This window comes from Trichosurus vulpecula, chromosome 1, assembly GCF_011100635.1.
Source record: "Trichosurus vulpecula isolate mTriVul1 chromosome 1, mTriVul1.pri, whole genome shotgun sequence".
Taxonomy (NCBI): domain Eukaryota; kingdom Metazoa; phylum Chordata; class Mammalia; order Diprotodontia; family Phalangeridae; genus Trichosurus; species Trichosurus vulpecula.
The window spans coordinates 183,411,442-183,426,413 of NC_050573.1; the positions used below are offsets into that span (position 1 = coordinate 183,411,442).

At 37.5% G+C, this 14,972-nt stretch overlaps 1 protein-coding gene across 1 annotated transcript in view; it reads right to left on the bottom strand.

The window, feature by feature from the left end:
* DTNBP1 (dystrobrevin binding protein 1) overlaps positions 1 to 14,972 on the bottom strand; it is a 199,663-nt gene that overhangs the window by 153,569 nt on the left and 31,122 nt on the right. The window contains exons 2-3 of the mRNA XM_036742061.1: positions 9,953 to 10,006; positions 8,792 to 8,842 (exon numbers count right to left, since the gene is read on the bottom strand). Of these exons, the coding sequence (XP_036597956.1) occupies positions 8,792 to 8,842; positions 9,953 to 10,006 (105 nt within the window). The remainder of the gene's footprint in view (positions 1 to 8,791; positions 8,843 to 9,952; positions 10,007 to 14,972) is intronic.

Here is a 14,972-nt window from a genome sequence, read left to right on the forward strand (position 1 = left end):
TGCACTTATTTCTATCTGCCCAGATCATTTAAAAGAAAAAGGCTCTTAGCCAGTCTTCTTACCTCTACTCTCTCCCTTGTCTAAACCACGTCGTACAAATATGAGATTAATCTTCTATATACATACATACATACACACATACATAATATATATGATTAGCTGGAAAGGATTTTTAAAGGTCATCTAATCCAGCTCCCTCACTTCACAGAGAAGTTAAGTGACTTGTTCAAAGTCACATGTGTATTAAGTACAACAGCCAGGACTTGAGGACAGGTCCTCTCAATCCAAATCCAGCATTCTTTTCACTGAACCAGGCTCTAGTTAAGTTACTCCTCTGCTCAAAATCCTTCAGTCGCTCCTTACTTTCTACATACTCATCATCACCATGAGGTTCCTTTCAGCTTTATAATCTCAGGATCTTTCCAGTGCCTTTTAGCACACCTTAAAAGGGTTATCCTTTTGAATGTAAGAGAACTCCTTCTCTTCTAGTCCTCCCTCCAGAGAACTCTGCTAGTACAAATTAGAACAGCTTCCATTTACGTAACACTTTAGTTTTCAAATAGCTTCATGTGCATTATCTCACCGGAGCCTCATGACCCACACAGAGAGGTAGCTTCAACCTCATTTTATGGCCATTTTGTAGATGAGCAAATTAAGGCTCACAGAGAATAGCTCATCGTCACACAGCTATTGACAGAGGTAGAATTTGAACCCAGGTCTTCCTAACGTTAAGTGCAGCACTCTTTCCACTATACCCTGCCACTTTGCAAGCAGCTTCTGAAGTTACTGCAGCAGAGGCTAGCAGCTCAAGCCTGTTATAGTCCCAAATATGGAAACAAAGTCAGAAAATGTCACCTTTTGAAATTAAAGGCAAAATTAAATCAGCATAAAATGGATGAGATTAGCCTGCTGTAGCAATATCCCACCCTAAGAGAGGTTGGTGTCTCCCAAACCTCTGCAAGGGACTAGGATGACTCCCAAGTTTCCATCCAAACACTATGATAAACTGTGATCTAATTAATTGTAACATGTTCAAGGTAATTTGTCAGAACAGAAGGGTGGCAGTCTGCATGGAGTCCTGAAAAAGGCAAGCTGAAGATCAAGAAGTTTTCAGTGTGTCTCAAGCTCTGTGATCCACTGTGAACAAATGTTCACAATTTTTAAATAAATTTTTTTCTAGAGTGGAAAAGGGCAATTAATTTACTCTAGCATTACAATGCCTTAAAATAATCTTGATCTTCTGACTTAAAGTCTATGAAGCAACCTTTTGAAGCTAAAATTTGTTTTCTTGAGTAAACTTAAATCAGAATCAAGCACCTCAAACAGAGGTCCAATGGCAATCCTCAGGCACCTCTTGTAATAAACTTATAAACAGGAATTCTCAGTTATGAATTAGCCTCTTCCAAGGTTCTTTAGCTTTCCCCTAAAATCTGATCATTCCTGGAGGACCTAAAAAAATCAAGTTTCTGAATCTACAAGGTTAAGGATCACACCCTTGATACATGATTGTGCCCCAACGTGAAGATATTCCCGTGAGGTGCTGCCTGAGCAAAGAACCAGCATCTCTGACACCATCTTTTAAGTGAAAAGGTTTCAAGCATCATATTGATATTCTAAGTTCACATCTCTTAGCCCTGAACTTCAGTCCTGAATTTTTGGCTATTCTTTCCCTGGAAGTCTTGCACAAGTAGAGAGATGAAGTTTACAAAAGAATAGCACACCCTTTCTCTGCACCAGAGAATGGGTGACAATGCTGAGAAATTTTAAGGATTAAGGGAAGGGAGTTGAAGGAACTCCTTTCAGAAGGCCTAAATCTTAGGATAAAAGAATTTAGAACTTGACCTAGTAGGTATCCAATTCAGCTTATAAGCACTGGGGCTAAGGTTGCGGCCTAGGACTAAAGGAGAGAGGAACATTGGAAACACTATGGAGAACTGGAAGAGAAGTTAGAATAGGGTAGAATCGCAAACAGCAAACTTAGATTACTCTGTTCCTGAGCTTTCCTCACTTGGTTCCTTTTATAGGCTATTTTAGTCAATCCTCTCCATCTTTACCTCTACTCATCTCTAAAAGCCAACCCGAACACCACCTCACCCATAAGGTGATTCCTCTAGTCAATAACAACCTTTTATCTACATATGACCAAAATGACTTTTTGTGCCCATGTCCAATGTGTTCATCATGTATTATTTTATATGGCAATGATTAGTATGTCACATTCCCCTCCACTAGACTGTAAGTACTATGAGTGCCTTAGCTAAGTTTTGCATCTCCCTCAGTGCTGTGCAGTAATCTACAACCCCTAGGGCCTTAATAAAAACTTGTGCAACTAAATCAGCCCAAACTTAATGAGTATAAAATTAAACTTCTTTCCCCCTAGCCAACTCTTCCTTGAGTAATCTCTGTTTCTTTCGACAGGACCATTATTTTACCAGGCTCAAAAATCTGGAATCCTCTTCTCCCAAGTCCAGTAATTTCTCATGAATGGGAAAGAAGTAGATGCAAAAATTGAAATGCTAACTGTGAGTGGGTTAGAGAGTAATTTTCACATAATTTTTTAAAGTATGGCCATATGTGACAAAGAAATATTCACAGCAGAAGAATTAAGACAAGAACATTACTACATTAATATCATGAAGATATTACAACATGAAGAGCCTTGGACAGTCTCTTATTCAAAAGGCTGTTTCTGTTGAAATCAAAAGTTTATATCAGTTATGGTTAGCAACCAGGAACTAATTTAACTAATGAACCCATCTCTCTGGCTTTCTGGATCACTTCTTTATGGCTCACAAATGCAAGTGACCTCAGTTGGGGTAGGAGATTTTAGTGACACTGCCTAGAAGCCTGCATACTAGATCTGTTTCCAAGTCTTGTGAAACATGTTAGAGCCAGCAAGAAAGAAGGAAATTCATATGACCCCTCCTACCAAGACCTAATTATGAAGACAGGGAGAACAGTTTGTAAAATACACATTTCATGATATCAGTAATTACGGTGGGACTTTCTTTTACTGTTTTCTCTTTTAGCACTTATTTAATCAAGTGCCCTTGAAGAGTCTGGCCTTTCTTTCTTTGATTAAATCAGGAGTCTTTGATGACCTCTTTGCCTCAAGGGAAAGCCTAGGCCATGTGGGTTTAAGTCACATGTGTGTGATGCTTTTAGGTTACATGGATGAGTCGCGTGTTGTGACGTCCTTTGACCTTGAACAGAATATATAAACCCAGAGGTTGGCGTTTTCCCTTGGGGCTCTCACTCACTGGAAGAGTGGCATGTGACTTGAAGAGACTCTGGGCAGCCACTGTTTGTTAAGAGCCCCCCAGCTTGTAAACCCAGATGTTGGTGCTTTCCTGGTAACTATGAATTGTCACTTGAATCAGACAAGCTCTGTCTGTTGATGTTTGTAATTTGTTTGTATTTGCTCTGAAGTTCAGGTTGATGGCTTTTCCTCCTGAACCAAGAGAATGATATTTGTATGTTGGATTAAAGTGCGATTGTTAACCCCTTAAAGTTACTTTCCTTCGTAAAGCAGAGCAAAAGAACCTGTGCTGGCAGCTCTTGTTGCTGGTTGTTGCTGGTTTTACACAGTCACAGTAGCTGCTAGCTAAATTGTTATTACACATGGTCACTGCTCACAGTACTAATTTTTCCAAGAGTCCAACAGGAAATAGTACCTGAACTACAAAAAATGAAAAGAAGATATCTGTTGGGGATAAGATAAAAAGGTTGACAGAAGTAAGGGGTCTGTTAGAAAGTCATTCTTAAAAAGAAACAAGTTTTGTGAAAGCAATTTGTACATATCAAGGTTTCAATAAAACCAGTTCAGTTGTTAAAAATATTTTTATTGGCTATTTTAAATTTCTGGATCATAGAATTTGGACCTAAAGGAATTGTGAAAATCTTCTAGTACAACTCCCTCATTTGACTGATGAGAAAACAGGCTCAGAGGGTTTAAGTGACTTACTCAAGCCCTGTAATATTAATCTGATCAGCCATCTTACCTACCCATTCAGTAGGGCTCAGGTGGGCCTACATGGGAAGGTCTGATTATGTCTTTGTTTGTAAGCAGGCCTAAAGCCCCTACTTACTAGGTGCTAAGCCAATGTGAGCAGGAAGCCCTCAGGGCCCTAAAGGGAGTTGCTAAGACCAGAGCCAGTGGCATATGCACCTAGTTCCAGGCAATCAGATGACAGCTAGGACTGTATAAAAAGAGACCCCAGAACTGGGAGTGGCAGAGCCAAGAGTGGCAGGATTCAGAAGCAGAGAGCCAGCATTGAGAGAGAGCACAGAGCTGTAGAGAGGAGAGCACTGAACTAGAGAGAGTTGTGGATATCAAAGCCTTCAGAGTCAGCAGAACTGCATGAGACAGTGCTGAGAGCAGAGGGTTAGGACTGGTGAGTGAACTTTTTATAGGAAGGCCCCAATATTGAGGGGAAGCTACAGTATAGCTTTGTTCCTTACTATATTTTGTTATAATTTCCTGGTTACTATGGTGAGGTGGGCTTATTGGTTTTGGAATATTATTGCTACAATATCAAACTGCGGGCATTGGTCCTTGATCTGATTCTCTGGAGTCTAAATAAATGTTCTACTTCCTCTGCCTTCTACCTAGAGAATTACTTATACTTTGGGATTCCAAACCACACAGGCATGTCCATGGCCCTCTCCGAGGTCATGAATTTTGCCTTACTGATATAAGGCCATACAAGTAAAAAGTTAGGTAATGAATATAAGTTGTCAAGATATCAATTTAGATGGGGCAGAGCCAAGATGGCGGTTGGAAAGCAGGGACTTGCTAAGCTCTCCCCTAAATCCCTCCAAACACCTGTAAAAATGGCTCTTAACAAATTCAAGAGTTGCAGAACCCACAAAATAGCAGAGGGAAGCAGGTCTCCAGCCCAGGACAACCTGGAAGCTTGCTGAGAAGGATCTATCACACGCTTCTGGAAGCGGAGCGCAGCCCAGAGTAGGCTGCACCAGGACCAACCAGACCAGAGTTGGGCAGAGCAGGCCTCAGGGCCATCTATCACTGAGCTATGGCAGTTGCCAGACTTCTCAACCCACAAACGCCAAAGACAAGGGAGCAGATTAGTGGGAAAACTGCTGGATCAGGGGGAGAGAAGTACTCAGTCCAGGCCCCAGCCCTGGGGGTGATGAAGGTGGCGAGGTGGTAGTAGCGGTGGCAGCAGAAGCAGGAAGCTCCTGTGGCTGCTTCCAGAGCTCCAGCATCGACTGCTTCCAGAGTCCCTGGTCCATGCGGTAGGAGGAATCAAGCGGCAGATCAGAGGCAGAGTGCAGGAAGCGCTTTGGTGGTGCAGAGGCAGAGTTCTCTTGCTTTGCACTGCTTGTATCTGGGTTTAAGTCCTGATGGTTCTTGGGGGAGGAAGAGTGCTCGTGTGGCAGAGCTTGCTTACGGTGACCGTGGAGTAGAAGTAGCTCTGAAAATAGCAGCATAGCCCCTAAAGCTTGGGACAAAGTACTCTCTACTCTATACGTAGTCATACTCTGACAAAAAGCTCAAGGGTCAAGTAGTTGGCTGGGAACATGGCCAGGCAATACAAAAAGACTCAGATTCAGACTATAGCATCTTTTTTCGGTGACAAAGAAGATCTAAACATACAGCCAGAAGTCAACAAAGTCAAAGACCCTACATTAAAAGCCTCCAAGAAAAATATGAATTGGTCTGAGGGCATGGAAGAGCTCAAAGAGGATTTGGAAAAGCAAGTAAGAGAAGTAGAGGAAAAATTTAAAAGAGAAATGAGAGTGATACAAGAAAATCACGAAAAACAAATCAATGACTTGATAAAGGAGACCCAAAAAATAATGAAGAAAATAACACCTTAAAAAACAGACTAACCCAAATGGCAAAAGAGCTCCAAAAAGCCAATGAAGAAAAGAATGCCTTAAAAGGCAGAATTACCCAAGTGGAAAAGGAGGTCCAAAAGACCACTGAAGAAAATACTACTTTAAAAATTAGATTGGAGCAAGTGGAAGCTAGTGACTTTATGAGAAATCAAGAAATTATAAGACAGAACCAAAGGAATGAAAAAATGGAAGACAATGTGAAATATCTCATTGGAAAAACCACTAACCTGGAAAATAGATCCAGGAGAGATAATTTAAAAATTATTGGACTACCTGAAAGCCATGATCAAGGAAAACTGAACCAGAGGGTAAAATAGAAATTGAAAGAATCCACTGCACCAATCGCCTCTTGAAAAAGATTCCAAAAAGAAAACTACTAGGAATATTGTAGTCAAATTCCAGAATTCCCAGGTCAAGGAGAAAATACTGTAAGCAGCCAGAAAGAAACAATTTGAGGACTGTGGAAAAACAATCAGGATAACACATGATCTAGCAGCTTTTACATTAAGGGATCAAAGGACTTGGAATATGATATTCCAGAGGTCAAAGGGGCTAGGATTAAAACCAAGAATCACCTACTCAGCAAAACTGAGTATAATGCTCCAAGGCAAAATATGGATTTTCAATAAAATACAGGACTTCCAAGCTTTCTCGATGAAAAGACCAGAGCTGAATAGAAAATCTGACTTTCAAATACAAGAATCAAGAGAAGCATGAAAAGGTAAACAAGAAAGAGAAATCATAAGGGACTTACTAAAGTTGAACTGTTTTGTTTACATTCCTACATGGAAAGATGATGTTTATAATTCATGAGACCTTTCTCAGTATTAGGGTAGTTGAAGGGAATATTCATATATATAGACAGAGGGCACAGGGTGAGTTGAATATGAAGGTATCATATCTTAAAAATAAAATAAAATTAAGGGGTGAGAGAGGAATATATTGAGAGAGGGCGAAAGGGAGAGATAGATTGGGGTAAATTATCTCATATAAGAGTGGCAAGAAAAAGCAGTTCTGTTAGAAGGGAAGAAGGGGCAGGTGAGGGGGAATGAGTGAATCTTGCTCTCATTGGATTTGACTTGATGAGATAAAAACATACACATTCAATTGGGTATTTTACCCCACAGGAAAGTAGGTGGAAGGGGATAAGAAAGGGGGGATGATAGAAGGGAGGGCAGATTGGGGGAGAAGGTAATCAAAAGCAAACACTTTTGAAAAGGGACAAGGTCAAGGGAGAAAATTGAATAAAGGGGGACAGGATAGGATGGAGGGAAATATAGTTAGCCTTTCACAACATGATTACTGTGGAAGTATTTTACGTAATAATACATGTGTGGCCCATGTTGAATTGCTTGCCTTCTTAGGGAGGGAGGGTGGGAAGGGAAGAGGGGAGAGAATTTGGAACTCAAAGTTCTAAAAGCGGATGCTCAAAACAAAAGTTGTTTTTGTATGCAACTTGGAAATAAGATATACAGGCAATGGGGTACAGAAATATATCTTGCCCTATAAGAAAGTAAGGGGAAAGGGGGTGGGGGTGGAGTGGGGTGACAGAAAGGAGCGCTGACTGGGGAACGGAGCAATCAGAATATATGCCATCTTGGAGTGGGTGGGGAGGACTGAAATGGGTATAAAAATTTGTAACTCAAAATCTGGAAATCAATGTTGAAAACGAAAACTATTAAATAATAAAATATGGGGGAAAACAGTATCAATTTAGATTTAATGTAATGGAAAACATACTAAGAATTAGACTTGTCCAAAAGAAGGTAGTGATTTCCACTTCTGTTTTCAGTCAAGGCAAGGCTTATCAGGTATAGTGTAAAAGGAATCTTTTTTTCACATATAGGCTAGACTGGGGATTCTTTCTATGACTTTGTTGACTTCTTCTGGCTGTATGTTTTGCTTTTCTTTGTCACCAAAGAAAGATTCCAAAATCTGAGTCTGAATCTGAGTCTGTTTTCGCTGCATGGCCATGTTCCCAGCCAGCTACTCGACCCTTGAGGGGGTATGACTGCTTGTAGAGTATAGAGTACTTTGTCCCAAGCTTGAGGGGCTGTGCTGTTGTTTTCAGAGCTATTTCACACAGCAAGCTCTGCCACATCAGCACTCCTCCTTCCCCAAGAACTGCCAGCCTGGACCGTGGGGATTCTTTCTAATTTTGAAGTTCTGTGATTCCATATTCTTGTGTCTGGCACATAATAGGCATTTAATGCTTGTTGATTCTTCTGATATTTGAAAATTTTGTTTTTAGGCACCAAGACTTCTTCGTAATTATTTTATAGGATTATTTCTGAAACCTCCTATTCAATTCAACAAAAAATATAAAAACAAATTCTTTAAACCAAAGAAGAAAAATATCTAGCCCTTAAAAACACAAAAATAAATCTAATAAAATATGTAAAATGAGACATGTAGGTATTGGTGTTAACAGGAAAATGAATACAAATTATAAACAAAATACAAGCTAACCTTTTCCTATATGTTTCCTAGATTTTTTCCATAACAGGTTAGCCCTACACCATTGAATCACTTTTAAGAACAAACACACTTTGCTATCTAGTGCATACAAGATTTCAACAGAAAATGGTAGAAGAGGATGTACATGGAAAAAATTAATAGCCTCACTGCAAGAGCTATAACTTTTGAGAAATAATAAGAGCATATTTTTGCCACAATAAGAAAACCAAAAGATGCCAGATAAAATATTAACTAACAAAGATAATCTTGACCTGCCTAAATAGAATGATAAAATAATCTTTGTACCAAAAAGTATCACAAGTTTCTCAAAAGACCAATTAATGTATACCTGTAGGATGCTCTATTTTAATCTAATTTGCCAAACACTATTGAATCATACCTACAAAATATAAAATTTTAGAAAAGAAATAGCTAAAGGTAAAGCATTGAAGTCAAAAATGACATTTACCTGCTAAGTAGCTCCAGTCCAGCAGAGAACTTTGGCAAATACTGAACAGTCCTGTCAAAATAAATATTTAATTAACAAGACTGCATTTTCTGATGCATGCTGTGACTACAAGTAAAACAATTTTGACTTCGCCATCCATGAAGTTAAGATTTAAAAATCAATAATTGCAGTTTCACTAAACTTTAAGAGAAATAAATTATAGTATGATTTTATTTTTGTTGGTATAATGTATATAAGTCACTAAATCCCAAAGACATTGTTTTTGGCATCTAATAAACACTTCATTAGAACTGCAGTTACCCAAAGAAAATCTGCATGATTAAAATGTTTCTTTTTCACATTGGAAATGAAATCCAGACATATACTTTATTTGATGTTGAAAATGAAAAACATCAAAACCAACACTGATATGTTTTCGTGTAATGTTTCCAAAACTATTTACTTGCCAAGTGATGTTTCTGTTATTAATGTGCTTTTCTATAGTACAAAATTCCTTTTTGTTCTTAATTCTAAAATGGAAACCATGATAAATAATTATCAGATAACATTCACTAACATTATTTGAAATTCAAGTAGAGAAAAACCTAGCAAAATAAATCTATGAAAACTGATCATTTAGATTTTTTTTTTTACTTCATTGGTGATTTTAGGAGTCTATGGAATTGATAAATTTTTTAAAACTGTTTTAAGCTTTATTTACCCAATATAAATCTCTCATACCCAGGAATCATAAAATTGATTATATAACTCAAGGGTATCAAACCCAGTTGTAAAACTTGGGAGTGCAGGTTGAACCAGAGTAAAATATAATCAGGAAATATTTAACAAAATAAATAAAAATACAACTCTAAGGTGTATGTGTGTGTATGTGTGTGTGTGTATATTCATATATATACACATATATGAATATACATACATATATGTGTGTGTGTATATATATATATAAAAACATAAGACAATATGCTGCCTGTAGTACTTGGTATCTACTTGTGTTTGACAATACTGATATAATTTATTACAACTAGAATAAAACATGTAAAAGTTTAGTTGGGTTGAAAGTAAATTAGTTGGGTTAAAAGTAATTAGTAAACAGTATTATCTAAAAATAAACTTAAAACTCATGGAAGGATTCTACAAAATGAAAGTTTAGCACATCCATACCTTTGTTTACTTTTAACTTTTGCTTCTCTTGACTTGTCACTTAAAGACTTCAGCCTATAATTAAGCATAAAGTTATATTAGTATATTTTTGTATTACTTGCAAAGACAAGAAATAAGCTTTTAAATTAGAGATGCACAATACTGTAACATTACTGTCTGATAAACCAAGCCTAATTTTTAATTTTAAAAACTTGTATCTGTTTATAAATAGCAAACCACTTTTATTTCTGCAGAAAAAAATTCTTAAATTGTTCTCTCTCTCAGGTTGACCATTAATTTAAATTCAATTTTATTTTATTTTCAGTTCCAAATTCTCCCCTTCCCACATTGAGATAGCAAGAAAAGCAAAATCTGTTTCAAATGTGTACGATCAAGAAAAATAAATTCCCACATTAGTCATGGCCAAAAAAAAAATCCTCAATTTGTATGGTTAGTCCATCGTCTCTCTAACTGGAGGTGGGCAGCATGTATCACCATGAGTCTTCTAGAATTGTTGTTGGTCACTGTGTTGATTTAGTTGCTAAATCTTTCAAAGTTGTTTGTCTTTACAATATTGTTGTTATCATATACAGTCAATCTTCAACTTTTGCAGGGGTAATATTCCTAGAAAACAGTGCGAAAGTAAAAAACACGAATGTTGATACATTGAACCTATGGAAAACAGGAGATTGGGTTCATGTGACCACCAAAAACTGTCATCTTCTGCTAAAGAGATTATTGGAAATACACTTTTCTGCATACAATTCTTTATAGTAAAACATTACTATAACATGCATTTTTCTTAACACAGTAACCATGAAATAACCCACAAAATGCAGGGGAAAGGAGGCAATGCCTTACAGGACCAGGAGAGACAGGAGCTGCGATGTCAGAAGAATCTCGAGGCAAAAAAGGGAAAGGGACATCTGCCATCTCTAATCTCCCTTTTGGCTCTTTGCTTGAATTGTTCCTGATGAAAAGCACATGCCTCAGGGTGAGTCCCTAGCCCTGGTCAGAGCTCAAAACTCCTGCCCAGGGAGGCTTGGGGCCCAGCCTGGTGCAGCTCTCTGAGGAGCCTGGTGACACAGGCAGTGGAGGAGGCAGGACGCTTTCAAGTGCCAGCCAGAGGGCAGGAGTGACAGACTTAGGCTCTTTTCCATTTTTTCAATTTCCTCAGCGTGTCCTTGTGATGTTACTTTAGCACTTTCTGGAGTGGATTCATGAACACTTTTACAAATACTTTGCTCCTTTTTATTAATATAAATTTGCATGCATTGTGTTTTTCAAATATAAATTTGCATGCATTGTGCCTCTCATTTTTTTTTCCTCTACTGTGCATAGCCATGAATGTTTCCGGTTGCCAACATAAAAGCAAAAATGAGGTTAGTAATTAAATCACCCAAATACTTGAAGTCACGAAAATTAAACGTGTGAATGTGGAGGGTTTGTAAATAGTTCTGAGTCCTGTTCACTTTACTTTGCATCAGTTCATACCACTTTATCCAGAGGTTTCTCTGAAACTGTGTTCTTCATCATTTCTCACAGCACAGCAGTATTCCATCACATTCATATACCATGATTGGGTCAACTATTCCCCAACTGATGGCAACTGCTCAGTTTCTAATTCTTTGCCAACACAAAGTGAAATGCTATAAATATCGGTGTATATAAAGGTCCCTTACCTCTTTAAGGTAAAGACTTAGTAGCAGTATCACTGAGTCGAAGAGTATGAAAGTCTATAAATATCGCTATATATGAAGGTCCTTTACTTCTTTAAGGTAAAGACTTAGTAGCAGTATCACTGAGTCAGACTATGGATGAGCTGAAGGCTTTATGGGCAAAGTTACCAACTGGTTTCCAAAATGGCTGTACCAGCTCCATATAAGGCCCAGCACCATCCTCACTATCTCTCAGGTCCCATAAGAACCCTTACCTGCTTCTACTGAAGTTAAATAAACTTTGCTGCTTGATTAAAGGACTACTTGAGTGCTGTGAATTCATTCTAGGCAACTCTGCCTTGGCATTCTCAGGGTCCCAGCACCCCGAAACTGTGTCAGTACCCCCAAACTACCTATTCTTCACTTAGATCTGTCTTTGTTTAAAGAGTCTTTTGTAACTGTGTTCAGGTAATTCCTGTATGTGTCTTGGTAGGTAGTCCTCAAGTACTTTATACTGCCTATACTTACTTTAAATGGAATTTTCTTTCTATACCTTCCTGCTGAATTTTGTTAGCAATATACAGCAATGCTGATGATTTTGTGATTTTATTTTATATCCTGCAACTGTGCTGAAGTAGTTGGTTAAATTAGTTTTTTAGTTGACTCTTTAGGGCAGGGGGTCAGCAAACTACCACCCAACACCTGTTTTTATATGGCCTACAACTGAATGACTTCTACGTTTTAAAATAAAGTTTTATATTTATTTTGTTTTGTACTTTAAAATGTAAAAGAAAAAAAATTCTTCTCTTGAAGGCTATATGAAAACAGGCAGCAGGCCAGGTTTGGCCCAAAGGCCTTGGTTTGCCAGTTCTTGGCTTTCTAAATAAATCATCTATCAAATTGTAACAATAATGCTACTTGCCACTACTGTGGCTCTGTAAGACCAATAACGCCAGCACACAGGAGAGCTTTCCTTTGATTTTCAGGATTTCTATTTTGGCATTTTAAAGTTCTTAATTTGTTGGTTTCCTAGTTTTGTTTTGTTTTGTTTTTTTGCTTTTTGTTGTTAGGCATGCCCAGTTCATTGATCTGCTTTTTTCTCCTTTGTTGATGAAAGTGTTTAAATGTATAAATTTCCTAAATATTTCTCAGTTGCACCCCAAAATTGTGGTATATTGTTTCACTATTGTCATTATCTTTAAATTAATTACTGTTTCTATGATTTCTTCTTTCATCTATCCATTCTTTAGAATTAAGTTATTTACTTTCCAATTAATTTTTTAATCTTTTCTTCAAAGGCCCTTTATTGAACATGTTTATTATTTTATGGTTAATAAAAGATGCATTTGATATTTTGGCTTTTCTGCATTTGTTTGTGAGGCATTTTTTTCTGCGTTTGTTTGCCCTAACACAGAGTCAACTTTTGTGAATGTGCCATACACAGTTGAGATATAAGTAAACGCCTTTCTATTTCCAGTCCATACTGTCCAGACAGTAGATATGTCTGACATATCTACTTTTTCTAAAATTCTATTCAGGGTTTTTATTTCATTTTTGTTTACTTTTTTCTGTTATTGTTAGATTTATCTAAGTCTGAGAGCAGGTAAATTGATACTCCACCCCCAACCCCCACTATTACAATTTTACTGTCTTTTTCTCCCTCTAACTCATTTACTTTAAGAATTTAGATGAAATAAATAAATAAATAAATAGAAATTTAAAAAAAGAATTTAGATGCTAGGGCATGCCTTTGGTGTATACGTGTTTCATATAAATATCTGTCAATGGCACCTCTCAGTAAAAAGTAGTTTCTTTGTTTCTCTCTTTTAATTAGGTCTACTTTTGCTGTTACTTTGTCTGACATGATCGTTAACTCTGCCTTTTAAAATTTAAGAAGTACAACCCTAACCCTAAAAAACTTGGCAGAAGCTTTCTAGCTCATATTGTACCTGACTGAAGATCTCTTGTACAGCATCCTGATTAATCTTCTACTGTGATACTCTTCTACTCTGACTGCTCTCTGCCACCTTGGACTACACACTGTACCCTTACCCCTCTGTGCCCTTGCCCTGGCCATTCTCAGGGCCTGGAATTGATTCCCTTCTCACTCTTTACTTCCTTTAGAGTTCAGTTCATAAAATTCCTCCTGTAGGAAACCTCCCAAACTACCCTTCTTCTATTTTGCTAACACCTTTCTTCTTCATATTTCACATGGTACTTTGTAATTTTCCAACACATTTATTATGAACCTAACCCTAATATACCATACTACTTGGTATTTCAGTTATTTGTGCTGGTGTATGAATGACCTATTAGAACATAAGTTTTTGAGGGCAAGGAATATATCTTATTTAAATTTTGTTCTTCCCCTAGTACCTGGAGTGGTACATAGAGTAGGTGCTAAATAAATAATTTAGAAAGATATCTATTAAAATGGCTAATGACTCTAAAATATTTTATATATACCCTTGCCCTTCTTAAAAGAGCTGAGTATACAATTTCAGTGTCATTATTCTGAGCACCAATTAGTGCACAAAGCTGTGTACAGTTTTTCCACACTAAATGGCTCCAGATTCCTATGCTTTTAAAATTAGGTCTTGTTTTTTATAGTTCCGCCCACCCTTTCCCCCAGTTTTTTGCTTTTGGTGCCACAGAGTTGAACTCCTGTCCTGGAGTCAGTAAGATCTGAGTTCAAATCCAGTCTCAGACACTTGTGTGACCCTGGGCAAATCTCATTTCCCTCATCTGTAAAATGAGCTGCAGAAAGAAATGGTAAACCACTTTAGTATCTTTGCCAAGAAAATCTTAACTGGGGTCACAAAGAATTGGACACGACTGAAACTACTGAATAATAACAACTGTTAGTTCATACTGCTATCAGTGTCTCTGCCAGCCCTCCTCCTTCCTCTCATTTGTTGTTTTATATTTATAATCTGATCTGTTGTGAGATGAGACTCCCCCCTCCACAAAAAATGCATGTTAGAATTGTGCATAAAATTAATAAGCAGGCCTTGATTAAGAGTCTTAGAGGTTCTCAAATCTGTAAAGAACATAAGCTTTTAGTAGACAAACTTTGTATAATCTACTTTTTGGAAGCCTAGAGATCTTTTCTTACTTATTTCCCAGTTCTTGGTTTTGTTCCCATATTCAGGTCCCTGAACAAGTTTTCGGGTTGCTGGATAATTGGATGTTACTTAGCTATCTGTCTCAATAAAGTTTATTCTGAGTACAGGCTGAAACGTAAGGCTTCTATTACTTTATTGACAGTACCTAGTAAACAGCTATGAAATCTGAGAGCAATTCATAACGTAGAATAAGGACCATGATAGCACATGAGACATGTTCCACTAAACTGAAAAGCTAGATCTACTAAAACGTACTTG